The 25,524-nt window shown below is 42.1% G+C and overlaps 2 protein-coding genes and 1 long non-coding RNA gene across 4 annotated transcripts in view; 2 read left to right on the top strand and 1 right to left on the bottom strand.

Moving 5' to 3' along the window:
* The window catches only part of LOC138945498 (uncharacterized), an 82,830-nt gene that overhangs the window by 9,147 nt on the left and 48,159 nt on the right, over positions 1-25,524 (top strand). The gene's annotated exons all lie outside the window — the stretch shown is intronic.
* Positions 4,079-10,260, bottom strand: LOC138945356 (peptide-N(4)-(N-acetyl-beta-glucosaminyl)asparagine amidase-like). Its single transcript, XM_070316787.1, has 6 exons — positions 9,882-10,260; positions 8,662-8,797; positions 7,349-7,659; positions 5,812-7,054; positions 4,886-4,996; positions 4,079-4,596 (listed from the first exon to the last, which is right to left on the bottom strand). Exons 1-6 carry the CDS (start codon positions 10,101-10,103, stop codon positions 4,424-4,426), a joined length of 2,196 nt encoding a protein of 731 aa, XP_070172888.1. The 5' UTR covers positions 10,104-10,260; the 3' UTR covers positions 4,079-4,423.
* On the top strand, positions 10,319-25,363 carry LOC138945366 (coiled-coil domain-containing protein 112-like). Of its 2 annotated transcripts, XM_070316795.1 has the most exons (14): positions 10,319-10,346; positions 14,194-14,294; positions 14,841-14,962; positions 16,179-16,268; positions 16,806-16,881; positions 17,646-17,838; positions 18,665-18,751; positions 19,411-19,560; positions 20,564-20,710; positions 21,546-21,641; positions 22,826-22,975; positions 23,250-23,345; positions 24,544-24,656; positions 25,151-25,363. In XM_070316795.1, the coding sequence occupies exons 1-14, from the start codon at positions 10,326-10,328 to the stop codon at positions 25,176-25,178; spliced, it is 1,470 nt and encodes a 489-aa protein (XP_070172896.1). In that variant the 5' UTR covers positions 10,319-10,325; the 3' UTR covers positions 25,179-25,363. The 2 variants fall into 2 exon arrangements, 1 of the variants encoding a protein (XP_070172896.1); XR_011448978.1 differs by lacking the exon at positions 25,151-25,363 and having other exon boundaries at positions 22,826-23,004; positions 24,544-24,559.

The raw sequence follows: 25,524 nt of genomic DNA, 5'->3' as shown, positions 1-25,524 counted from the left end.
TAACGGCACAAGCCTCTGGATCGGCGGGGAACTTGAACCTGGGTGTTGTCCTGGTTAGAGGGGCCTTGTCCTCCAACCAGAGCAACCGGAACCCCGATCGAACCACTCCCGTAACCCAAGGGTTGCTCGTAAGAGCCAACCAAGCTGGAACGGCCCTTGAGAGGCCGCCCGCTACCAAAGGGGTAGGGGCTAGGGGAGTGGCTGGATCGGGGAGCCTTCATTGGGGGTTAGGTTTGCCACCTGACACCTTCTTCCCGACGGAAGGCTTCTTATTGTAGGGGCGCGAACGGCTGCCACCCCTATGCGACCTCGTCTTCTGTCCAGAGCCGCGAAAAGATGAAGGCGGCGCCGAACCACCTTTTTTCTGACCCTGCTTAAGGGCAAGCTCAGACAGCTTAACGAAATGCAAGTCCTTCACCTCTTGAGACTCTCGCCTGAGAGCCTCGAGAGACTCAGGACCCAGTAAGCTCTGTCCCGCAAACGGAGAAACTTTCAAAGCCTCAATAGTGGCTTTATCCGACAGTCTCGAGTCTCTCAAAAGAGCTTCACGACGCCATAACACGGCCTGCGTGTACAACTTGGCCGAAGTAGCGGTCTGCTCAGCCGCGATCTTAGCAAGAGCTGCTAACAAAGTCACAACATCTTCTTCTACCACGTCGTCCCGGAACTTAAAGGGCTCCAGAGAAACAAAGATGGATCTGGACAGCGCTCTAATAAGAGTGTCAGACACGGAAGCCAATTCCAGAGAAACTCTCCCAGCTTCCTCAATCGCGATCACGCCGGCTTCGGTACAGACGGACAGCTTTTCCTTCTTGTACCCCTCCTTCCGCAAGTTCGCCAACTCCGGAGTGACCTGAAGCGGGGAACTCGGGAGCGCGAAAGAATCGATAAAATGAACCGGTTTCCCGAACAGCTTAGGCCTACGGGCCAAGTTAGACTGTATGCGAGAGCAATCACGCGGAGAAGCCAGCCATTGCTGAGCAGATTCAGGCGCATCCCCATGAGCAGATAAAAGAGGAACGATGTCATCAGAACTGACACTCAGCACCTTAGCCATATGGTAGGCTACAGAAGGAGACTCCCGAAACCGGAAGCGGACACCAGTCTCGCTGTCACCCCGGAAATCGCCAAACGCGGAAGGAGGTGCCGCTAGCCGTGAAGACGAAGCTGACACCCCTTCCGCAAAATATCTAGAGGTAACCTCAGCTGCAGCACTCAGCGCGCGTGAGAAACTCCTCTGAACCCGAAAGTTGTGTTCCGCCTCCGAAGAGTCTTCACAATCTTCGCCAACATCCACATCATCAATCAAGATGTCCGATGAAGGCCGATCATGACCGGAACCATCATTGTCCCTAAACGGAACTGATGAACCCGCCGTACCGGAACCCTGTGTAGCCACACCAAGGGGAACCGATACAGCCGAGCTGCTACCATAGGTAGCTGGCAATCCGGAAGGGAAAGCGACCGGAAACACACCTGTGCTTTGCCCGGAAGCCAACCCATCCTGTCTCCCGCCATCCACAGCCGCCTGAGCGGAAGTGAAGGCAGGAAACGGATTGCCGTTACCACCAACGACCGGAACCCCCGTGGGCTGCGAACCGGAAGTCGATGGTAACGAAATGGAAGTGCCAAGATCTCTCGAAAGAGATCCTGTGGCCGGAAATCCCTTTGCCGAAGCAGTTGAACCCAAGTACGAGGGACCGGACGGACCGGCCCCACCGTCAAGGGTGGAATAACCGTCGAGATGAACCGCACGCTCGTGTGCTGAACACCCCCAACTTCCAGAAACACGTACCTGATCGGCCGAAGCCGAAAGCTGCGGATCAGCAACGTCCGCCGACGTAACCGTAGCAGAAGGAACAATCCTCGACAAAGAGGCAGCGTTGCCAACCCCTGGAGGCAAAGCCGGAATGGTGGAGTAAGACACACCCCTGTCTGTTGCCAGCATCTCCCTCATTTGATCCTTAAAAGTAGAAAAAAGAGCAAACAATTCATCGCGCGAGACCGCCTGGGCCTCTTTCTCCTGCGGCGACAAAACAGGCATGCTAGCAGGAGGATCGATCGAAACACGCAACGCCTCCTTGCTAACCGGATCGAAAACGCTGACCAGAGGTCGTTTCACCGGTGAAACCTTATCTTTCGAACGCGACTTCTTGGATTTACTTTTAGAAGAAGACGCAGACCCAGAACTGCCCAGCGGCGAACCCACCGGTACCTGCTTGGCAGAGCTCTTACCCTTGTCCGCCATCGAAATGACAAGTCACAACGAGAAAATTTCGCAAAAATAATTACAAAATTCTAAAATGCAAACGGCGGCATGCACCCGTAACACCGGGCACTGCCTACGCTAGGTTGAAGCAACAAAAAACTCCAGAAATCGGAGTCAAAAGTTCCACAACCGGCAGACAAAACAAAATGCAAATGGCGGCATGCGCTTGTAAAACAGCGCTCTGCCTACACAGGTTGAGACAACAAAAAACCCCAGAAATCGGAGCAAAAAGTTTCACAACCAAAATAATAATCAAGCAAAAGAAGGCAGGCACCTAAACGACGGTGCTCCTACCTGAAAGCGCCAAGTTGACGAACAGATAAACTTCGTAAGACGAAGTGCAAATTTTCAACAACAATTACAAAATGCAAATGGCGGCCGGCACCAACTAACAGTGCCCCGACCGTTAAAGCCAAGTTGAGACGAACAAGAAACTCCGACAAGTTAGAGTCAAGTTCCCCAACAAAATACACTTTGCAAATGGCGGCAAGGCAAAACAAGATAAACAAGAAAGATCTCACCGTAGTAGAGGCAAGAAGCGTTCAGACTTCAAAGGGTCAACGGCCTACCGTGGCAGGCCAGCGGCTGAAGAAGACAGCCAGAGTGCAAACACGTCTATTCGCTAGCGTGTTGAAGAAGGGAATGACTATACCGGCAGTATGTCCAGCGCATGCGCGGGCAGCCGGTGGGGGGAGGTAACTCCCGGGACCCGTTGTCAAGGGTTTGTTTTGTTTTGGGAGTTATCTCCCCCTGTTACCAGGGTCAGTGCTTCAATGTCTAACGCATCAAACTGAAGTTAATGCATTTATGTGAGTTGTAGTAAGAATATGTTATTTAATGAGTCACGTTCACATAAAATTTGAGCCCGGTCACTTTTATAGTTTCCGAGAAAAGCCCAACGTTAAGTTGTGTGTTGCCAAACAGAAAAGGCTAGTTATCTCCCTTGTTTTTCTGATAACGTTCGTAAAAGGCTACAGATGTAAATACTTTGATGTAAAGAATAATCCTACAAAGTTTCAATCACATCCGATGAACTTTGTCAAAGATATAAAATGTCTAATTTTTCCTTTGACGCTGACCTGTGACCTTGAAAAAGGTCAAAGGTCAACGAAACCATCGTTAAAGTGTAGAGGTCATTGGAGGTCACGACTAAACAAAATATGAGCCCGATCGCTTTGATAGTTTCCGAGAAAAGTCCAACGTTAAGGTGGTGTCTACGGACGGCCGGCCGGCCGGCCGGCCGGCCGGACAGACTAACACTGACCGATTACATAGAGTCACTTTTTCTCAAGTGACTCAAAAAATGAAAAAAACGTCCGGGGATATCATACCCAGGAACTCTCATGTCAAATTTCATAAAGATCGGTCCAGTAGTTTACTCTGAATCGCTCTACACACACACACACACACACACACACACACACACACACACACACCACGACCCTCGTCTCGATTCCCCCTCTATGTTAAAACATTTAGTCAAAACTTGACTAAATGTAAAAAGGATGATTTTTTCAACTCCCTGACAATCCATTCACCTGCATAATGCTGAGACCAGAGTTCCATCACTTTAAATCATAAAGTCTTTGTCCTTCATTACAAATTTCTGATACACTTGGTATGCATAATACTGCCCTGTAATTAGTCAAATATTTTTCAAAGCAGACAAATTACTGGCTCCCATGTTTGTCATACATTTTAAAAGCATAATTCAAAACTCCTTTCTCAGCTCTCCACAATTTCTGTGTAACACTAACAGTGTTAGAACAAAACAAAAACAACAAAAATGAAAAACAAAATGCAGAAAAGTCTCACTTAAAAATTTTTATATCTGGAGTTTGCCCCAAGAACCACTCTCTGACATTTTAGGACCACGAGTATGAAAGAACAATAGGTATTCATCGCATCTTAATTACAGCATAAATAATACAGTGCACTCCAACAACCTCCACAACAAAGAGGATGAATAATGTCAATGTGAATAATGCATGTGGACATTAAGAAATGCAGGGCGGTGTAAGGGACATTTCTTTTATTTTGTCAAGTCCCTACAGAGAGCAGTTAATCTTTTGCTTCAGCAGTATTGTTTAACTTTTTCTGTTGTTTGTTTTTTTAACCAAATCATCTTCTGCTTCAAAAGTAGCTTGAAAGGCATTATCCAAGGTGTAAAATGATTTCAAAGGGGTAGTTGCTGTCGTCAAGGTGTTGACGGAAGAGCTGAGCATGTTGCCAGGCAACGTTACCTCGACCCCCGCTCAAGGTGGCCGTTATCGTCAGCACTTGACCTCCGTCAAGGTTAAATGTCTTGAAGTCCTGCAGCTGTGAACCTGCAGCAGAAATACATGTCTAGTGAGTTGTGTATTTTACAGACCTGTATATTTTTGTGCGTGATCATTGTTTATTTTTAACATTTGTATTTAGAGCAACATTTGAATGCTTCAGAGTTTAGAAATTTGACAGAACATACTTTTGCTATAGGAACCAATAACAAGTTTTCAGCTTTTAATTTTTTTATGTTTCAAACTTACAAAATCACTAACTAAACAGAACAAAAACTGAGATGAAGAGAACTGAAGGGCTAAAATGTGTTTTCAAAAAACTATTAAGTTAACATACCAGCTACAGGAAAGCACAGGTGATCACAACAGATTTTCCAATCCACAACACCAGTTTCATACACTGTACTTGACGCCTTTAGCTCCAGTTTGTCAATGCGCAAATCCTCCCCTGCACAACAAGAGAGACCACTTTTTAAAAATTTTATTTACATAGAATTAGAAGCAATTTCAGGATTTCAAGAAAAAGGAAAGTACTGGTTCACCTTGCATTTTATCATAGAAACCTGTATCCAAAGGACTTCTATAGCTGTGCTGTACCAGCTGTCCAGGTTTTTCTACTTCTGCATAAATACATACAGCCGAAGCTACCTTTGACGACAACTCAAGGGGCTGACCAAAAAAGGTCTAAACAGTCAGGTAGTCACTGAGAAAAGGTGAATTTTTGACCATCCAAAAAGGTCCCAACAATTTTATTCTGAATAATACAGCCCCCAAAACAATTTGGGACCTTTTCAGTTTTGGGTGGTCATTGTGGGCAGGTAGTCGTTATCAAGGTGGTCACCAAGACAGGTTCAACTGTACCTATTCTTGAGATAGTAATCGATGTATGGATGTCCCTATCCCCTTGTCAACTGCCATTCATGGGCCAAAATCCAAATATATTCTCTGTAGTCTTATACAGCATTAATGTATTTCTTGACCTTTCCTTGGAGTTGGAGCTATAAAAGTTTTACTAATTATAGTGATTTTCTAAGGTTGAATTCATACTTGAGACAGGCTTCACATGAGCAAAATCCATTAGCAATAGCATTGATTACTTTTACACACAAAAATATAAACAAATATAAAAGTCTGAAACTCTTTATCATTATGTCTGCAATTTTTGACAGCTGTTGTCAGTGACTTTTTTATAAAAAAAAATAAAGTGTTTAAAAATCAACCAACAATGTCGAGCATAAAGGCATGCTCTCTTCGTGTATTTACCTGTCAAATCAAATTTCCAGCATATCTCCCCAATCTCAGCATCCTCATTTCTGGCCAGGTACGCCATCTTCCAGTCACTCTCCTCCTTTCTGAACACATTGCGGCTGTTGGAACATGAATGCCATTTACTTGTCCTTATATCGTTTGCCGACGTGCGCATATACATGTCTTGAGCACAGCTGTATTTCACATGCACCACTTCACTGTGCTTCTCCTCCTGCAGCAGTCTGAAGATGTACTCCCGACGCTGACGGGGAGCCGGAGCTAAGGCCGGAGCAGGTGTTGGAGTCAAAGCCGGAGCAGCAGCTTGACCCGTTTCTCCGCGAGCTTGTCGCCAGGCTAGGGATCCTGTGCTTCTGCCTGGCAAGCTCTCGTTTTCCTGTGCCTTGACGCTGATGAATTCCACCATCTCCACCACAAGCCTCTGCTGCATCTCCTGCTTTTTGGCCTCGGACATGCCCTGCAGTTTGCGAGTGAAGACAGTATGCATGAAGCTGACCAGCCAGGGCTCGCGGCACTCCTTTCGTCGCGCCAGAATCTCGCTGTGCTTGGTAGAGTAGCGCCACGTCACATCCTGGATCTCGTCTTTGGAGAAAGCGATGACGTAGGTCAGCTTCTTGCCCCAGCCCTGCTCGTACAGCAAGGGCTTATCGCACGTGTTCTCGCACGGATCACAGTGCAGCCAGCGTTTCTGCGAGTTGGAGTACACCTCCGTCCACACATGGTCCGTCCAGTCCAAGGCATACCTGGCATCAAAGCCTAAGGCACGGCAGCAGAGAGTGAAGCAGTTGGCCCATTCACCACACCTGCCTTTCCGCGTGTCCAGCAGCTTCCCTGGGTGGTTGTACCTGGGAAAGCGAGTAACGCCTCCGCAAGTGTCACACTTGTGATTCTCCACACGCGAACCACCCCACAATTCTTCTTCCTCAGTGGGACTGGTACTGCCTGCATGATGGGTGCTGCCTCCACAGCTTTCGCAGGGCGGGGAGTCCACCCACTGGAAGAACGACTTCTTGAACCAGCTAAGGAGCTCCAGAAGTATGCAGTCGTTCAGGTCTGGAGGGGCAGAACCCCTGGTCCTTCTGAACGGTTCTTCTGGGGAGTCGAGGCGAGCTTGTGCTTCTTCTGTGAGTCTTGCAACAGGGATGATAGACCTGGCTTTCTCTTGCAGTGTGGGGTCCTCATACATTAACACATGTGCCATGGTTGACTGGAGGCGGCGTGCAAATTCAGCTTCTCTCCTCTGAAACAGACACATGCAAACAGGGCTTAATTTCTAAGAGCTCAGAGTTACTTTTTGCTTCCTGAGATCAAGACTTTACAGTGTGATTATGTCAGGAAACAAGTTCTTGTTCAAGTTAAGCAGCATACATTCATTAACTTTAGTGCAAGTACTGTAGGACAGAAAAACATTAAATAATGGAGACCGAATGAAATCACTCTGTTGGAGAACAGTCAAAAAGTAACCCAAAAAATGTCAGAAACTAAAACACACAACAGAAACATCAATCTCCACAGCAAGACAAACAAAACTCACTCTAAGGTCCTCTATAGTTTGTGTTGGTCGAGCCTGCACAGTGGGTACAAACGGACGATTAAGCAACGTAGCTGCTGCTGCCCCTTGGGGCCTGGCGGAAACGTTTCCCACATTTCCAGCTGCACCACTGGCTTCTGGTCTTGCAGGCAGAGTTCCTGACACTGGTGGTGTTGTTTTGGGTCGAGCTCCTGTATTTTGCAGGTTACTACTCTCCTCTGGCCTTGCTGCAGCGCTTGTCTCTTCCCTAGATGAGCACCTTCTTGTGCTTGATGTTGCCAAGGTCGATTCCTGGCGAAAGTCTGAATTTGCAGCTGTGATAGACAACAGTAAGGAAGAAGTGTTTAATCTTCTTTCTTTATTTCTTTCTTTATTTGGTGTTTAACGTCGTTTTCAACCACGAAGGTTATATCGCGACGGGGAAAGGGGGGGGAGATGGGATAGAGCCACTTGTTAATTGTTTCTTGTTCACAAAAGCACTAATCAAAAAATTGCTCCAGGGGCTTGCAACATAGTACAAGTTTAATCTTCTGGAACTTGACATTTTCAGTATGACATGAGAATACCATCTCTGCAAGAGGCTTGCACTACTTTACTGATAGAATACAGTTCAAAGATTGTCAATGAAATCATGAAGGATGAACCTTCACGTGTTTTTTTTCTCTTAGCACAAACAACATCCACGCTTTTTAAGTTGCTGCTTAGACATACATGTTAAAACTCACACAAACACATTCGTCTTAGCACTGTGCTCTGGTGAACTGTAAATTCAGCTAGGACAACTTCATTTATTTAATTGACAATAGACGATGTCCAGAAAGAACTCTGGCTGGATTTTCCAGTGGTGAGGCAGAGTAAGTCTCCCCCCCCCCCTCCCCCCCCCCCCCCTCCCCCCAGACATCAAGGCACATGGCCAAGCAACAAACTAGCTGCTTGCCGGCTTAGGCCTGGCATTGCTCTGATGTTTGTGTTATGTGCACTTGACACATTTGTTTTCCTTAACTTACTCAAGCCAAACCCACATGACAGTCAAAACTTTGTCGGTGAACACTGCGGGCCAGCGATCATTCATTGCCACAACAAATCGTGAACTTCAATGAGAATATTTTCAAAAGGAAAGTAACACATTTAGCACATGCTGCATAACAATACACATCACAGATAGTTGTTCGTCACGATAGTAGGTCTAAGCAAGCCAGAAGCGACTTTGTCGCTTTTCAACGCATTGGCGCTTGTCTCGATGGCTGGGGTGCTTATTCTGCCACATCTCTTGAAAATCATGACAGTTATTTCTGAAAAAAAGTCTATTCACTCACAGCTGCCAGGAGAAGTCTGCAATGGAGGGTTCTCTTCTGCAGTGGCTGCTGACTTGCACAGACTAGATAGCTCGTTTCTCACCTGACGCAACACTCTCAGGCTGCTGTCAGCAGGCAATGTCAGGTACTCACCATCCTAAAATCAACACAGAATTACATTTAAAGTTAACAATTGTTGTGAATTTTGGGTGTTAATCTGCTGATACTGAAAGGCAGACTCTTCATGAACTAAAAGCGTCTGGTACACACAATTATGTGACTGTTTATTCTTTTCAGTATTTTGTCATTATGGTCAAGAATGTTACTACGTATTCTGCAACATGAAACATTGAAAGCATAAAAGCAGTGTTATTCCCAGGCTTTGGTCTACAGTCTCTGACGTATACTTTTTTTTAATCTGAGGCACACAAAAAAAATAATAGGTGTGGTTACGGTAACGTAGTCAAAAAAAATTGCGTTGGAAGGTAGGCAATCACTCTTTTTTTTCTAATGTGTACAAATTAAACCTACTTGACAGGGAAATAAGTGTGCGACTCGAGTGCTTTAGCTTTCATTGCGTTTTCTGCACTCTTTTTCTTGTTTTTTGTGTGTTTATGTTGACAAATATAATAAAAAGTTATAGGGTCGGCCCCTAAAAATAGGGTAGGTGGGGTTACCGTAACCACACCTATTTTTTTTTTTTAGGCCTGATGCATGGGTCTGACCCCTGGCCAGTTGACCGTCAGACTAACCCTAAGTTTTGACATGTATGAGGTCTTCTGACCATCACGTTTTTATTTGGACCACTGCTGCTGATAAATGCTCTTTTTTTTTTTTAAAGATATTTTATACGTGTTAGTAAAGCTCAATCCTCTTAATCTAAATTTGGGTGTTGGCAGTGCGGGAAATCTGTTCTCACTAGTCAGTGACATGAGTTTTAAATTACTTTTTCCATCTACTGATTGCAGAAACCAGTAACAGATTCCTTCCCACTTGAAAACATCCCACACGCCTTGATAGCAACTCCAGTCCAGAAGTTTATTTGGATTGTGAATTTCAACTTGGCCTTCTAGATCTGTATGCCTCTTCTACTTTCTACAGCAAGTCCGTCATTCAAGAAATCACAGGGAAAGGTCAACCATTCATCAACATATGCTACTCTATAGTCCAATCAACATCTGCGCATAATATGACCAGAAAAAACACCAATGATGCCAAACAAAACAAACTCTGGCTCCCACCTCCACGAACCCCATCTCAAACAGGCATTCCATCCCCCCAATAACTGGTAGAAGTTTGGACTCAAGAAGGGGGTTGGCGATTCGGATGCGCCGGTACTTGTGCTCGTCTGGATTCTCCAACACATTGTCTGCCAGTCGGAGAAGTAATTCACACGCAGAAAGAAATTCCGCCTTGCTGTTTTCACGGAAGAGAAGCAGCGGCGCACTTTCGTTGGAAGCCATTGCTGGCGAAACACGTCTGCTACAGGTTGTTCAAAAAGTACCATTTGTCCCCCACAAAAAAACTAAATGTTCAAATACTTTGAAATGTCATACTCGTGTGGATAACTCACAAAATGTGGACACACTCTTTTAGGTATAATACGCTTTCAAAATTAAAACACGCCCACAAAGTGTATTTCCTGTGCAGTGTATTCCACGTTTTTAGGTAACATTAGCGTCAAAATGGCGGCCTCTGGTGCTCAGGTTAGCAAAACAAAATGTAGATTCCGATGTTTTCTGACACATTCGTGCCTGTGTTCTTTAAAAAAAAATTATGTTTTTACTAAGTGAACATAAAAATATCAGTTTGTGTTTACTGGTTAATTCAGGATCATTTTACCGACACGTTAAGAAGTCCTACCGTCCGATTTCCCCAAAGTAGCTTGCCTACCAACGCACTTGTCTTGTGTTTTACTATTTTCATAGGTACACTATACACTAGTTTCAATCTATAGACCAAAGGCGCACCAACCAATAAGGATAGATTGCCTGTATAGGAATTGCCTCAGTATATAGAAGAAAAGAAGAAGACAAAATCTCTCTTACTCAGTTACTGCTTCTTTGTTCTTGACTACCAACTACCAGAAACCATGCATTTGCATTGGAATTCATTTCTTAAGAATAAGAAGCTCTACAGTAAACATCCTGAGTATAAGAAGCCTGCGGCCGAATCTGAAGATACGCAACTCCCGTAACCCATTTGAATTCAATAGAAGATCTGTAGTGCATTTCAATTATTAATTCATGTTATATTTTATCAAAATGCAGAACAGAGTGTTTTTGTTTATGAAATTGACTGCGGAAGTGGCACCACATTATGACAGGAGAACAAACATTTTAAGATTCGTTCACTGTGACAACGAACCTCACATGGGGCTATTTTTATTAAAATTGCTTGGTATTCTAGATAATAAAATAATTCCTTCTTATCATTCCAAAGTCAGAGCATGCTCCCGTGGCTGTCATCTGGCATGTGGTTCTGTTTTTACTTTATTGATAAAAGAAGAAAAAAAGGCCTACCACAAATGCAAATGCACACACAAAAATACCGGAATAGCAGTACATGTATTGTATTTCTTGAATTTTGTATTGTAACCTCCCTTTGATTTCTGTCTGTGAGGCTTGTTTTTCACGATAAGGCAAAAAAAAAAAAAAAGGTGTGGTTACGGTAACATAGCCAAAAAAAATAGGGTAGGTAGGTAGGCAATCACTTTTTTTTTTTTTTTTACTTTTTTTTCTAATGTGTACAAATTAAACCTACTTGACAGGGAAATAAGTGTGCGACTCGGGCACTTTCGCTTTCATTGCGTTTTTTGCACTCGTTTTTTTTTGGGGGTGACAAATGTAATAAAAAGTTATAGGATCGGCCCCTAAAAATAGGGTAGGTCGGGTTACCGTAACCACACCTATTTTTTTTTTAGGCCATTAATTCACCTGCACATCCAGCTCCTGTACTACAGTTTTGTCTAATGTCAGTTTATATTTTATTTGCTGGAGAGAAAAAAGTTTTCAAATGTCCCCAGGACAAACACATCAGAAGTCCTCTCATTGAAATTTAGGTTTCAAAGTTTGATATGGGTAATTGGGATTATTATCAACACAAAAGATATAATAAATATTTAGCAATGTGATTAAAATGAATTTTGCATGGATTGATTTTGAAATTAAACAGATAGACGGTTTGATTTATTTGGAGGTATATAAGGCCTAAAAAAAAAATAGGTGTGGTTACGGTAACCCGACCTACCCTATTTTTAGGGGCCGACCCTATAACTTTTTATTACATTTGTCAAAAAAAACCCAAAAAAACAAAAAAACCAAGTGCAGAAAACGCAATAAAAGCGAAATCGCCTGAGTCGCACACTTATATTCCTGTCAAGTAGGTTTAATTTGTACACATTAGAAAAAAAAGTTTTAAAAGAAAAGTGATTGCCTACCTTCCTACCCTATTTTTTTTGGCTATGTTACCGTAACCACACCTATTTTTTTTTTTTGCCTAATATATATATAATATATCTATATGTATATATGACTTGTGTCTGTCTGTCTGTCTGTCTGTCTGTGTGTGTGTGTGTGTGCGCGATGCACGGCCAAAGTTCTCGATGGATCTGCTTCAAATTTGGTGGGCATATTCAGGTACACCCGGGACAGGACACAACCTGGTCGATATTTCAACACGTGCTCTCAGCGGGCAGCGCTGAACTGATTTTGGTTCCACCTCAGCTACCCGGGCCCCCATACCGACACACCAAAGCCGCTAGACCACATCACAACGCCAAAGTTCTCGGTGGATCTTTTTCAAATTTGGACACCGTATTCAGCTACACCCCGGACACAATATCATCAATGAGATATTTCAACACGTGCTCTCAGCGCGCAGCGCTGAACCGATTTTGGTTTTTCTGTTCATTTCACCATTCCCAGTAACTCTTCCTTATCTTCTCCAGTGTTTTGTGTTTATCTCCCTTCCTTCGTGTGGCTTCAATCCATATTCCCGTTTCAGTCTACGTTACTATTTTGGTTTTTCTGTTCATTTCACCATTCCCAGTAACTCTTCCTTATCTTCTCCAGTGTTTTGCGTTTATCTCCCTTCTTTCGTGTGGCTTCAATCCATATTCCCGTTTCAGTCTACGTTACTATTTTTAGAATGTCACTGCGCTGTCCAGAACGCTTCCCTTGCTCCCGTAAGTTGTTCTTACTGTCAAAGTGAAAAGGTCGAATCAATTTATAGCCACGCGAAAAATACACTGTCACCTATCTCTATATATTTATAGATATAGATATACATATATATATACGGCTTCTCTGTGTGTGTGTGTGTTTGTGTGTGTGTGTAAGCAACACCTGTGGATTATTGAGTTCTGTTTGTGATGGGGTCTAGCGACTTTTGTCAGTCTGTATGTTCTGGCATTTGAGAAGCCACAACAGATAATATAGGGCTAAGAAATAAGCTCTGAAATTCTCAATCCCGTTTGACAGGACTTCGCCTTCAAAGGTGATTGTGGTGAACCGCCACGCTGTCTGTCTCTGTCTCGCGATTCACCCCGGCAAAGCCGGGTATTCCTCTAGTCTATAAATATATAGAGATAGGTGACAGTGTATTTTTCGCGTGGCTATAAATTGATTCGACCTTTTCACTTTGACAGTAAGAACAACTTACGGGTGCAAAAGAATTCCGTCGAACGCAGAAGAAGAAGAAGAAGGTGCAAGGGAAGCGTTCTGGACAGCGCAGTGACATTCTAAAAATAGTAACGTAGACTGAAACGGGAATATGGATTGAAGCCACACGAAGGAAGGGAGATAAACGCAAAACACTGGAGAAGATAAGGAAGAGTTACTGGGAATGGTGAAATGAACAGAAAAACCAAAATCGGTTCAGCGCTGCGCGCTGAGAGCACGAGTTGAAATATCTCATCGATGATATTGTGTCCGGGGTGTAGCTGAATACGGTGTCCAAATTTGAAAAAGATCCACCGAGAACTTTGGCTTTGGTGTGTCGGTATGGGGGCCCGGGTAGCTGAGGTGGAACCAAAATCGGTTCAGCGCTGCGCGCTGAGAGCACATGTTGAAATATCGACCAGGTTGTGTCCTGTCCCGGGTGTACCTGAATATGCCCACCAAATTTGAAGCAGATCCATCGAGAACTTTGGCCGTGCATCGCGCACACACACACACACACACACACACACACACACAGACAGACACAAGTCGTATATATATATAGATATACATATATATATATACGGCTTCTCTGTGTGTGTGTTTGTGTGTGTGTGTAAGCAACACCTGTGGATTATAGAGTTCTGTTTGTGATGGGGTCTAGCGGCTTTTGTCTGTCTGTATGTTCTGGCATTTGAGAAGCCACAACAGATAATATAGGGCTAAGAAATAAGCTCGAACATTCTCAATCCCGTTTGACAGGACTTCGCCTTCAAAGGTGATTGTGGTGAACCGCCACGCTGTCTGTCTCTGTCTCGCGATTCACCCCGGCGAAGCCGGGTATTCCTCTAGTATATATATATACTCACAAAATATGTTGTCATGCTTGTAGGAAGTTGTGACCAGTCCAGCAGGAATGGAAGTGGAAAAAAACAAAGCTGACCAAAAGAAGAAAGCAGAGATTATGAGAGAACTTCACAAACTAGACATCCAGTAAGCTCTCTCTCTCTCTCTCTCTCTCTCTCTCTCTCTCTCTCTCTCTCTCTCTCTCTCTCTCTCTCTCTCTCTCTCTCTCTCTCTCTCTCTCTCTCTCTCTCTCTCTCATTCATTCTCCCCTCCTTCCCTCTCTTCTCTTTTTTCCACACATATTTAAGTTTGTGTATTGTAAAGGGATAAAATCAAATAAAATGACACAGATTAACAATCCACACAATTTCACTGTCGTGTGAATAAAAAAAAATGCACCTGATAGGCTTTAACATACAGACTTCTAGATATGGTGAAAAGTCAAGAATCGCAGGGAAAAAAACAGGGTAGGCTATTTGATGGGGTATCTAAGTTCTTGCTGGTTAATTTATTATTACAATCAGAAATAATCTTTTTGTATGACGTAAATCCAGAGTTAGTGTTCCGTGTTCGTAATATATAACCATGTGTCTTAGTTTGAATTAGTGCAATCATTCTTTCTGATTTTGCTTCTAAATAATTATAATCTTATAATCTCAAATGTATACCTGTTTTTATGTCAACTTCTTCCAGAATTCAAGCCATGGAAAGAGAAAGATCTACTCATGTGTTCAGCAAACGCTCCGACTTTCGGAAAGACTTTTGTACTCTGGAAGAAACGAATACCAAACTCATTGAAGAGACGAAGAATGAGCGTAAGATGCCAGCTTGTCAAAGTATCATTTGTGTATTTTATATGATACAGGGCCGGACTAGGCGAAGAGGAGGGGGGGGGGGTTGCCAGTGGTGGCCCAGGGGGATGTCCCCCCTGGCGGCAGGGGCGGATCAGTTCATTTTATGGGTGTTTTTTTCAAAAGTATATTGTGAAGATATGGGTGTGAAGGCGCGAAGCGCCGAGCCGACGGCGCAAAGCGCCGAGCCGACGGCGCAAAGCGCCTAGCTTGCTAGGGGGGTCCGGGATGCCCCCCCGGAAAATTTTGAATTGCAAAATGGTGCAATCTGGTGCATTCTGAGGATGATCATTACCAGTTTCAGGCAGCAGATTTTGTCACTGATTAATACCCCAAAAATTGAAACTCAATGTAAAATAAAGAAATGCATACCTCATTCAATATTTTTATTTTTTGGCTGGGGAGGGGGGTCCGGAAAGCCTAGAAACCCCCCCCCTCCCCCCCCTTTGTTGTGGGGGTCAGGGGGCGAAGCCCCCTGAAGCTGATGGGTAGGTCATAATCTGAGATAGGAAAATGGTCGCTCCTTGCATGAAACGGCATAAAATAAGCAATAATAAAAAAAATTAAATAAGTAAGGTACATGTTTAGGCTAGGGGGGGGGGGGGGGGTTGCGCAACCCCCATAACCCCCCCGGTAGTCCGGCCCTGTGATAATATGTGTTTGCGGGAACCAGCGTTTGGGAGAGGTGGTAAACTGGTATTCTAAAGATTTGATCATTTTTTAGTTTTCAAGAGACTATACTGAATAACTGGTACTCCTGAAAGAGGAAAACAATCTACTCCAATGGAATGTTTGCTTTTGACTGTACGGTAGACATAATGTATGCCGGTTTTAATCTTTAAGTTGCCACTGAATTAGTATCAGGCTTTCATTTGTGGTTCATGTTTCAAACAGATTCTCTGGGAGAAAATTACCTTGGACTTCCTTGATAGGTTAATTGGCTGATGTTTATACGCTGACTTGCTTCTATGATCCTGTGTGTGTGTGTGTGTGTGTGTGTGTGTGTGTGTGTGTGTGTGTGTGTGTGTGTGGTTTAAATATTGATACACAACCATGAGTGTTTTGACAATGAGAAAGCAGCTGGTGGATGCGGAGATGTCTTTGTTTTTGTTGTTTTTCTTCAGAAACCCATATGAATTTAAGATTGTTTGTGTCTCTTTTTTTAAATTTTATTTTACAGTTGAGCATATGAAGCAGCAACTGGCAAAAACAAATCACATGGTGAAGAGGTTCCACAAGGAGTTGACACACATCAAGCCAACACCAGAATGTAAAGTCTCATCAATCCAATCGTTTTAGGATGAGTGTTTGATTTGGGGTTTATGAGTTTTTGTCATTTTAACAATAACATCCTGATAGCCATGGAGGGTTGTGGTTGAGAAACTGAAAATGTTGAAGGAATTTGAGTATGAATGGTGTGTGTGTGTGTGTGTGTGTGTGTGTGTGTGTGTGTGTGTGTGTGTGTGTGTGTGTGTGTGTGTGTGTGTGTGTGTGTGTGTGTGTGTGTGTGTGTGTGTGTGACTGTCACAGTGTCTGTATGTGGGAGTGTTTTTTCCTGTCTGTCTGGATTTTATTTGTTGTTGTTTGGGAGAGATGATAGTTTCACCATAATTTAGTACTTCTTCCATGTGTTTGTTGTTTGCTCAGATTTGTGTGTGTTGTGTTTGTTTGTTTGTATTTTGAAGGACTGTCTTTTGTTTGTGTTTCCAAATCATGTTGAGTTTACTATGAGAGTAGGATAATTGCTTGGTATGCTATACATGTACAAGAAATACTTCTTTTGACAATTTTTCTTTCTCGTTTCCAGTTGTTGAGAGGCTAAAACTGATCATGGAAGAAATTGAGGGAGCAATAAATGTTTTCAAGGAGGAACAAAAACAGAAGTAAGTCTTTGTTCTCTCTTCACAACATTTATTTAAAACCCCTTTCTAATTAGGTATAGTACTTTTGTGTCATGATTGATTGTAGCTGTGTCCTTTTGTGTTTTGTACAGTCAAAATGAAAACTGACACAGGTGGAAAGTTGATATGAAACAAAAATGTGAAGGCTCTTTATTTTCAGAAATGCAATTGTTTTTAACCTTTTTATTTTGAAATTAAAACTCCCAGTTTGAATATTTAAAAAAAAAAGTGATGTATATGAACAGTATGGTAATACAAGGTATAACAAAAAACAAGGGATATATTTCTGCCTGGTTAAAAGGTTGCTTGTTCAGTGACACATTTAGTGTTAAAACACCATTACTGATATAAGAGAATTCTTGTATGGACAGCAGAAAGCTGACTGGTTTAGAGTTTTTTGATTAGCAACATTCCAGATTACTCACCTTGTTGTTTAGAAATTAAATATATTGCCTGCTGTGTCATGTTCACAGGCTCTCGAAGTCTTTATCACAGAGTTTGAACACATGATCTAGGTTAAGAATTTCCTTCTAAGATAATTTGGCAGGCATCAGCTAGGTTCTGGAAAGGTCCTAGAACTTGGCAGGGCATCATTTCATTTGCAGTCAAATCATTGCCTTTGTTGAATTTGCTACATTGATCAATTTCAAGCAAATTTACTTGATATTCAGCAGAATATTTGGGTATGTTATGAGATAAAATATGTTTGAAGATCACTCCACCGGTATCTCTCTTTGTTCCCTCAGGTATGAAGAGCTGCTTCGAGAGGAGCGTACTATCAACCAGGAACTTCAGGCTTTGGAACGTAAGTTTGAGACGTGGGCCCAGGCAGCCAATGATCCTGCTTCTCTGACTCATCGCTCTGCCACAACACAACGCCCTCTGGCCAGTGCAAGGGATATCACCAAGGATCTTCCGCCAGAAGTAGCTGCGTTTGAAGTGAGTTCTGAATTGCAGCAACAAATTTCCCATCAGAAATTCAAAAATCCTGATTTGAAGACAAGTTCCTGCCAGATTTTCTGGATTCTCAAAGCAACCAAGAAGAAACAATGTGAGAACAAAAATCTAAAATGTAAGGGTCATCTGAATACCATTCAATTTTTTCCTGATTTTGAAAACTCAGCTTTCACCCCTGGGATTGCTATGGTGGCATGATATAAATTTTAATGGAAATAAGATCAGATCCCAAAGGATTGAGCCAGTGATCTGTATAGGTAAGCTACCAGGTGCATCTTTTAAGTGAAGCAGTTCATCTAATTTTATTTGTTGCTGGTTGACTTGTTTGACAAATGTGGCAGATGCAAGAATGATGATGAAACTTTAAGAGTTGGCCTGTGCCAAGAACCCCAAAATTCACAGCATATGTTAAAACCTTGGGAAGTCCACGAGAATAGCTGAGGTTTAAAGTTGCTGATACATTTCTTTGGCTTCATTTGACAGGATTTTAAGGGATTCAAATCATGACTTGTGTGGGACAGTATGAAAACTGGTGTGTGTGTGTTTGTGTGTGTGTTGCCTCTGCTTTTTTAAACTTTTTTATTGCCGGGTTGAAGTGTCATGCAGCTGGCTGCACAAAGGATCATCAGTTCAGCAATTCCCACTTGTCATTAATGGTGTAATAGCTATGAGAGACAGATTGCGTGTGTACATGCATGCCTTTTTAAAAAAATAATTTTTTACCTGGCTTGATTTTGGTGCAGTATTATATATTCTTTTTTATGCTGCCATTGTGCCATTGGTTTCATTGACATTGCTTTATTTTCAGAAATTTCTGCAACAGTCAGGAGGCCACCGAGGGGGCTGGGACGAATATGACCATGGAACTTTTCTGAAGTTCAGAAATAGATATAAGGTCAGTTGCATATTTTTGTTTGGTTGATTGGTTGCATGGTATTTTTTTTATCATTATATTTAAGAAACGCTTTTTAATTTTTACATAAAAAGGTTTGACTGAGATTTGTAAACTGTCAGTTTGAGTATAGGAAATTGCAGTTACTTATCCTGAGTAATTCTTCTTTATGCGCTTTCAGAAGTAAAACCATATTGTACCACGAGACGCATTCCTCACACCTATTATGATTGTAATTGGCGTCTCGACATTCTGAAGAATAGGAATGACATAGTACTCTCAGCGAAGCCTTGATTGACATCATACTTCCACACTGTCTGGACAACACTACATACTAGCAAGGAGTAGTGGTGTAACTTGTGTTTGCATGATATCTTCATGGAAAATGGCTATAATAATAAATGAAGAATCAAAAAACAAGAAAGGTAGGTTGTTGGAACGTTTGTTATTGACAAAACAATACATTCACAAATATATCGACCAAACGGTCTTTTAAGTGCAGAGACAAACAATAACGAAAACTTATCTGACTGATTTTTTCTTCCGCCTGCCACAAAGCCGCAAGCGAATGAATAGTTTTTGGATTGGCTAAAATGATAACTTTTCCTTGCAAGAAGTTCAAATCACTGATCGCTTTAGTATCTAAACCACATGTTTCACAGGGTCGTATCATGTTCCTGGACCACTTGAAGGGACCCATACCCACCAAGACAGAGGAGGAGATCAGGGAGCATGAGACGTGGTACCAGGAATATCTCTTCCTCAAAGAGCAGAAGAAAGACAGCATCAAGCACTGGAGGGAGCAAAAAGAGGTTAGTGTCAGGGTACAGGGGCAGGGATGTAGCTCAGTCAGTAGCGCGCTGGCCTTATTACCAGTTCGTTGCTATCGGCATTGGTTCAATCGCGGCTCTTGGCGAGGAATTTATCTCTAAGAGTCAACTTTGTGCAGACTCTTCCAGGTGTCCAAACACATGTGCATGGTAATTGTATGGATCCTAAGCTCACAGCAAAAGTCTAAGGGCTTGCAAAACACAAATAGGCGAATGAAGCGGAAAAAATAATTGGGGAGCGCAATTCTTTTTCTGCCTGCAGCCCGAATTTCCTTGAGGGAATTACCCTTGGACAATACGCTATACCAAATACACATACAAAAATGTTTCTTTTAAACTAGTCCTTTTGTGCCTAATATGAGAGAAAAGACGTTAGCATCAGGGTTACTCTTCTAAAATTGCCTTGTTGTGGAACAAAGGTTATTCTTTTTCATAATGTTTTCAGTAGAGGGACCTCTTATGTAAACCTAAATCTAATGAAAGCCACAAGAAGAGCAGTGTATAAAGGTTTGAAAGTGAAGACAGGTATAACTTATGCCTATTATGTGATATTTGTTTGCTTCTGATTATGTAAAAGTTATGGGGCTGTCAAAGGGGCTTGACACTGTGTGTGAGTCACTGAGTGTGTGTGTGTGTGTGTGTGTGTGTGTGTGTGTGTGTGTGTGTGTGTATATTCGGTGTGTGTCAGTGTGTATGCGGTGTGTGTGTCAGTGTGTGTGTGTGTGTGTGTGTGTGTGTGTACATGCCTGTGCATGCATGCCTATGTGTGTGTGTGTGTGTGTGTGTGTGTGTGTGTACATGCCTGTGCATGCATGCCTATGTGTGTGTGTACAGTAGTGTGTGTGTGTGTGTGTATGTGCATTTCATTCGCTGTGCAGACAAGTGCACACAAGTGTCTGTCTACTAAAGCTAATGAAATTCACAAAAGCCAACAAATGCAGTGGGATGACATTATACCATCTTTGTTTTATTATCTTCTGACCAGGAGGAGAAAGAGGATATTCTGACAAAAGCCCAAGAAAGTAAAACAGAAGAAGAGGACGAGGAAGAGGAAGCAAATAGGAAAAAGAAGCTTCAGGAAAAGATTGACCAGGAAAAGAGAGAACGTTTCTCTCAGCTTAATTCTTGGAAGGTAAGGAATATTGCCGTGTGATATGGGAATGCATAAACTCGTAAGCCATTTTAGAGTACAATTTCACTAAAAAAAATCATACAGTTTGCGAAAGTCATGATATTGTAATTCCATAATGTCAGAAACTTTGAGGTCTGTGGTGTCCGTTTCTGTTTTCTTTTGTGAGTTATTGCTATTTGGTATCCCTTCTCAATCTATTCATGAGTTGTACATATATCTTGTTCATTAGTTTTGCTCACAACATATGTGTAATGTATATATCTAAGGTATATATGCGTAGGTATAAAAGCTCATATTCAACACCTTTATTTAATTTTTCCCATTACAGTGGAACTCCCCTTTTAAAGACCTCCACAAATGTGAGAAAATCTGGTCTTAAAAAGCAGGGGGTCTTAAAATGGGGGTACGTTTACAGAGGTTATGAACAGAAAGTCTGAGAAAACCAGGTCTTAAAAAGGAGGGAGTCTTAGAATGGGGGTACGTTTACAGAGGTTATGAACAGAAAGTCAGAAAAAAATATCTTAAAAGGGAGGGAGTCTTAAATTAGGGGATCTTGAAAGGGGGGTTTCACTGTATTGTATGATTAATTTCAGACCAAATAAAATTCTGTGACTGCTTTTCCCAGTAGGATAAGAAAAAAAGGTCAATGAAAGGACTAAATGACAGCTTCTTCTTCTTCTTCTTGGCGTTCGCAGAGGTTACACGATCAGTCCAGCACTGGAGATAAATGTTGTCGTTTTCTCCAACTCCTGTCGACTGCCATATAGTTTGGTCAGCTTAAAAACAAGTCATATTTATCAGATTACTAGTGACATACATTTTCTTTTCCCTTCAGGTCCAGAAGGAACTGGAGAAGGCCATGTCTGAAGAGAAGAAGATGAGGGAGGAGATGGCAAAAGTCAAGAAACACGAGGAGGAAAAGAAACGCCAGGTATGCCACAAACTACGAAAATGTGTTCTTCTCAGTCTTTCAGTTTTCTCTCAGTCTTTTAGTGCAAAGTTTCTATTACATTTCCTGAATCCTTAAATGCTTTTTTTGCTGTTGTATGTGTGTTGCTCACAGTTTGATTGTTTTGCTGCTGATTGAGAACTGAAAGTTGGGTTCAAATTAATGTTGAATACTAAGAAAATTAATTACCGTATTTGACTGACTACAAGCCGCGACTTTTAAAAAAAAAAAATCGCATTGCGGCTTATGAAAAGATGCGGCAAAAACGTTACCTAAACTTGAATAGCATTCACCTAATGGAAGTCGCCGCGGATTTTCATTTCGCTCGATTAGCGATTACCGGTACTTTATTAGCTCTCTACTCAAGACTCGGCGCTTTTCTCTTTCTTTCGCGAATCTTCATTTGTCAACAAGTCGTTGTGACAAGATAGCGTACAGAGAAACACCGGATGTATCAGGATCTCGCGCGTGCGAGATTTTGTTTTTTTGTGTCTCTCGATAGTTGGAGGAGCGAGAGCCGCCATGTTGTGTTTTCGTCTGCTCGAAATGTGCGCAAAAGTCGTAAATCATCCCAAAAAAGCTTATTCCGGGCGGGACTACATGTGTGTGTTGGTTACAAATTGTGTGTGTGTGATATTTTTCTTCAAACTTTTTCACTTTTCTTCTTTGTTTGACTTGTTTATTCTCGAAGCCGATTTCGCCAAATATCGTACTTTCGTTTGCCTGGTTGTTTTGATTGATTGACACGATCTGATTATATTTTTTTTGACGGCGGCTAATATAGTGATGCGGCCTATACGTGGCTCGTCCCAATTTTTTTGTTAAAAGTCGGGGGCGCGGCCTATAAAACGGTGCGTCTTGTAATCCGTCAAATACGGTATGTCTTCCATCGATCAGTCTATATTCAGTACTGTTAAATCTTCTTCAGTCCTACGATACCATATTTTCCTCACATTTTGAATTTTATGCAATGTTTTTCTCATGCTTGTTTTTATATTAAGTCAACTTTTGATTTTTTTCTTCTCCTGAGTAAAACCTCAATGCTGAAATATGATATTGTAAGAAAATGGAATGTGTGCAAGTTGGCATCTCCCCAAGAATCCCATGCTCAGCTTCTTCAACATTTTTGTAGAGATTGACTTGTTTTGCTAACGATGTGCATGCAGATTGAGATTCGAGCACAGGTAGAGGAGTTCCGTCGTCAGAGAGAGGAGGAGGAATCTTTCATCCAGCAACAAAATGAACTGCGTAAAAGGCAGGATACTGAGCGCCGACATCAGGAGTCGGCCAGAGAAATCGTCAAATTCAGGAGCAGGGTATGGATTGTGGCTTCTAATATGTGTGTGTATGTGGGTATGTGAATATGTGTGTGTATGTGGATGTGTATATGTGTGTGTGTGTGTATGTGTGTGTGTGTGTACAAACACGTGTGTGTGATGATGTGTTGGTGTTGCTGATGTATCAAAACATAAGCGCATTGCAGTCAGTACCTGTAGGTTTTAGTTTTACTGGTTGCTTTGCAAAAGCTATTTTTCACTTGCATCAGTAGCTGAATTTCTGCTTATTAACACCCCCACTCTGGTGTTTCAGGATTTGAGCAGGCTGCAGGAAAAGTTGGCCAAGGAGGCAGAAAAAGAGAATCAACAGAGAGAGAAGGAACGACAGCTTGAACGACTAAAGAGTCATGTACGTAGAGCATGCACAGAAGCAGAGCAGTTTTATGTTTGTGTGTGTGTGTGTTTTTTTGTGTGTGTGTCTGTGTTTGTGTGTATGTTTGTAATATTCTTTTCCTTGTGTTAACTTAGATGTGACTGCAAGGACACTTTGACTGTACCGTCTTTCATTTCTTGAGAGACACAGTGTAGTTTTTATTTTAAGGCAGTGGCGTTCAGCTGGGGTGTGACTTGCCATCTTATGTTTATTTCTTGTATGTGTAAGTAAACAGCAATGTGCAGGCACAATTTCCATTCATAGCCCAAGAAATGGACTTTGAACATTGAATGTAAAAACTGTATGTATGACCTCAGCTTTATTTGGGAACATGTTAAGAAACATGTGACACTAGTGACATTTATTTCTCCAAGAAGACCAGGGTTGAAGTGACAAGTAAAGTGCATAACATCAGCCGACCTCAAAATTGCTTGTGTGGAAGTGTGACATATCAGTCATTGAGTCAACCGCACAAATACCCGGGTTTTTCCAGAACATGAGATGTGCTTGTGATTTTGTTCTCCATAAAATCACGTCTGCACAATTTTTGAGTCACTTGAGAAAAAGTGACTCTATGTAATCGGTCAGTGTTAGTCTGTCCGGCCGGCCGGCCGGCCGGCCGGCCATCCGGCCGTAGACACCACCTTAACGTTGGACTTTTCTCGGAAACTATCAAAGCGATCGGGCTCATATTTTGTTTAGTCGTGACTTCCAATGACCTCTACACTTTAACGATGGTTTCGTTGACCTTTGACCTTTTTCAAGGTCACAGGTCAGCGTCAAAGGAAAAATTAGACATTTTATATCTTTGACAAAGTTCATCGGATGTGATTGAAACTTTGTAGGATTATTCTTTACATCAAAGTATTTACATCTGTAGCCTTTTACGAACGTTATCAGAAAAACAAGGGAGATAACTAGCCTTTTCTGTTCCGCAACACACAACTTAACGTTGGGCTTTTCTCGGAAACTATAAAAGTGACCGGGCTCAAATTTTATGTGAACGTGACTCATTGTGTTGTGAATAGCAATTTCTTCCTGTCCATCTGATGCCTCATATAATATTCAGAACTGCGAAAGTGACTCGATCGAGCGTTTGCTCTTCTTGTTCATCTGGTTGTGGCCACTTTAACTTGTTGTCTCTGAAGTATAAAATGACTTGTTTCTTACCCAGGTGGAGGTAGAGAGAGACCCAACACGACTGTTACAACCTACAGCAGGATGGAAGTCACGGTTGAAAGACAAAAGCTCCAGTGGGGGAGGACAGGTGTTGCAAATGCCCCACAGGTGAGCAGGCACTTTTGTTTTTATTTTTTTAATTTTTGTTAGAGGGGAGATCAATGCTATGACACTTCATTTGAAGTGAAAGGTGAATCTTTTCTGTGAAATTGTCCTTTTTATGCATAAGATTACAAAAACAAGCCTAAACTTAACACTTTTTTGTTTTAGTTTCCTTAAACATTTAAAAGATGGGGAGCATGCTACTTGACGTTATGCGAAAACTATTGAAGATTGTATCAATCAGCACAGGAGTCAGAGAGAGACAATCCTTTGGGAACATGTCAAGAAACATCTTAAATTGTCTTTTCTTGAGCCTTATAAATGGATGAAATACATGAATGTGGGACAGTTGGTAGATAAATAGTATCAGCCCAGAACCTGTTTATCATGAAATCTTTCAGGTAACAAAATTGTAGAGCTCCTTTTGTGTGATTTTTGGTACAAAGTGAAGCACCATAGGCTCAGATTCTGGCTGTTGACGATGTTCATCTTTCTTGCAGGGCCGTTCCAAACTGGAGGAAAACATAGGACGCCCTTCTGTGTCTGCTGAACTAAGCTGCATTTCCGTCCCCTTTGTTTTTCTCACCAGAAGCCTGTATTTATGCTGATGTTATATATATCGTTAAGTTGTGAATATGTGTGAAAGAAAGTAGAGTGCAAGAAACCCACTGAATTGTTTTATTGTATGAAATGAACCATGAGTGACATTTGGATACATCAGAGTTTAATAATTTGTTCTTGATATGATTGTTTGAGATGGAGTGACATCCTGAACTCAGGTCAAAATGAGTTCGGCTCATTCTCTCCCTGACCGGACGCAACAGTCCTACGCGAATCTATCAAAACTAGGAATACAGAGTTATCTCCCATATGT

The sequence above is a fragment of the Littorina saxatilis genome, linkage group LG1 (genome assembly GCF_037325665.1).
Source record: "Littorina saxatilis isolate snail1 linkage group LG1, US_GU_Lsax_2.0, whole genome shotgun sequence".
NCBI classification, from domain to species: domain Eukaryota; kingdom Metazoa; phylum Mollusca; class Gastropoda; order Littorinimorpha; family Littorinidae; genus Littorina; species Littorina saxatilis.
Note: the sequence above shows the minus strand (reverse complement) of the source record. Positions and strands in the feature narration are given on the sequence as shown.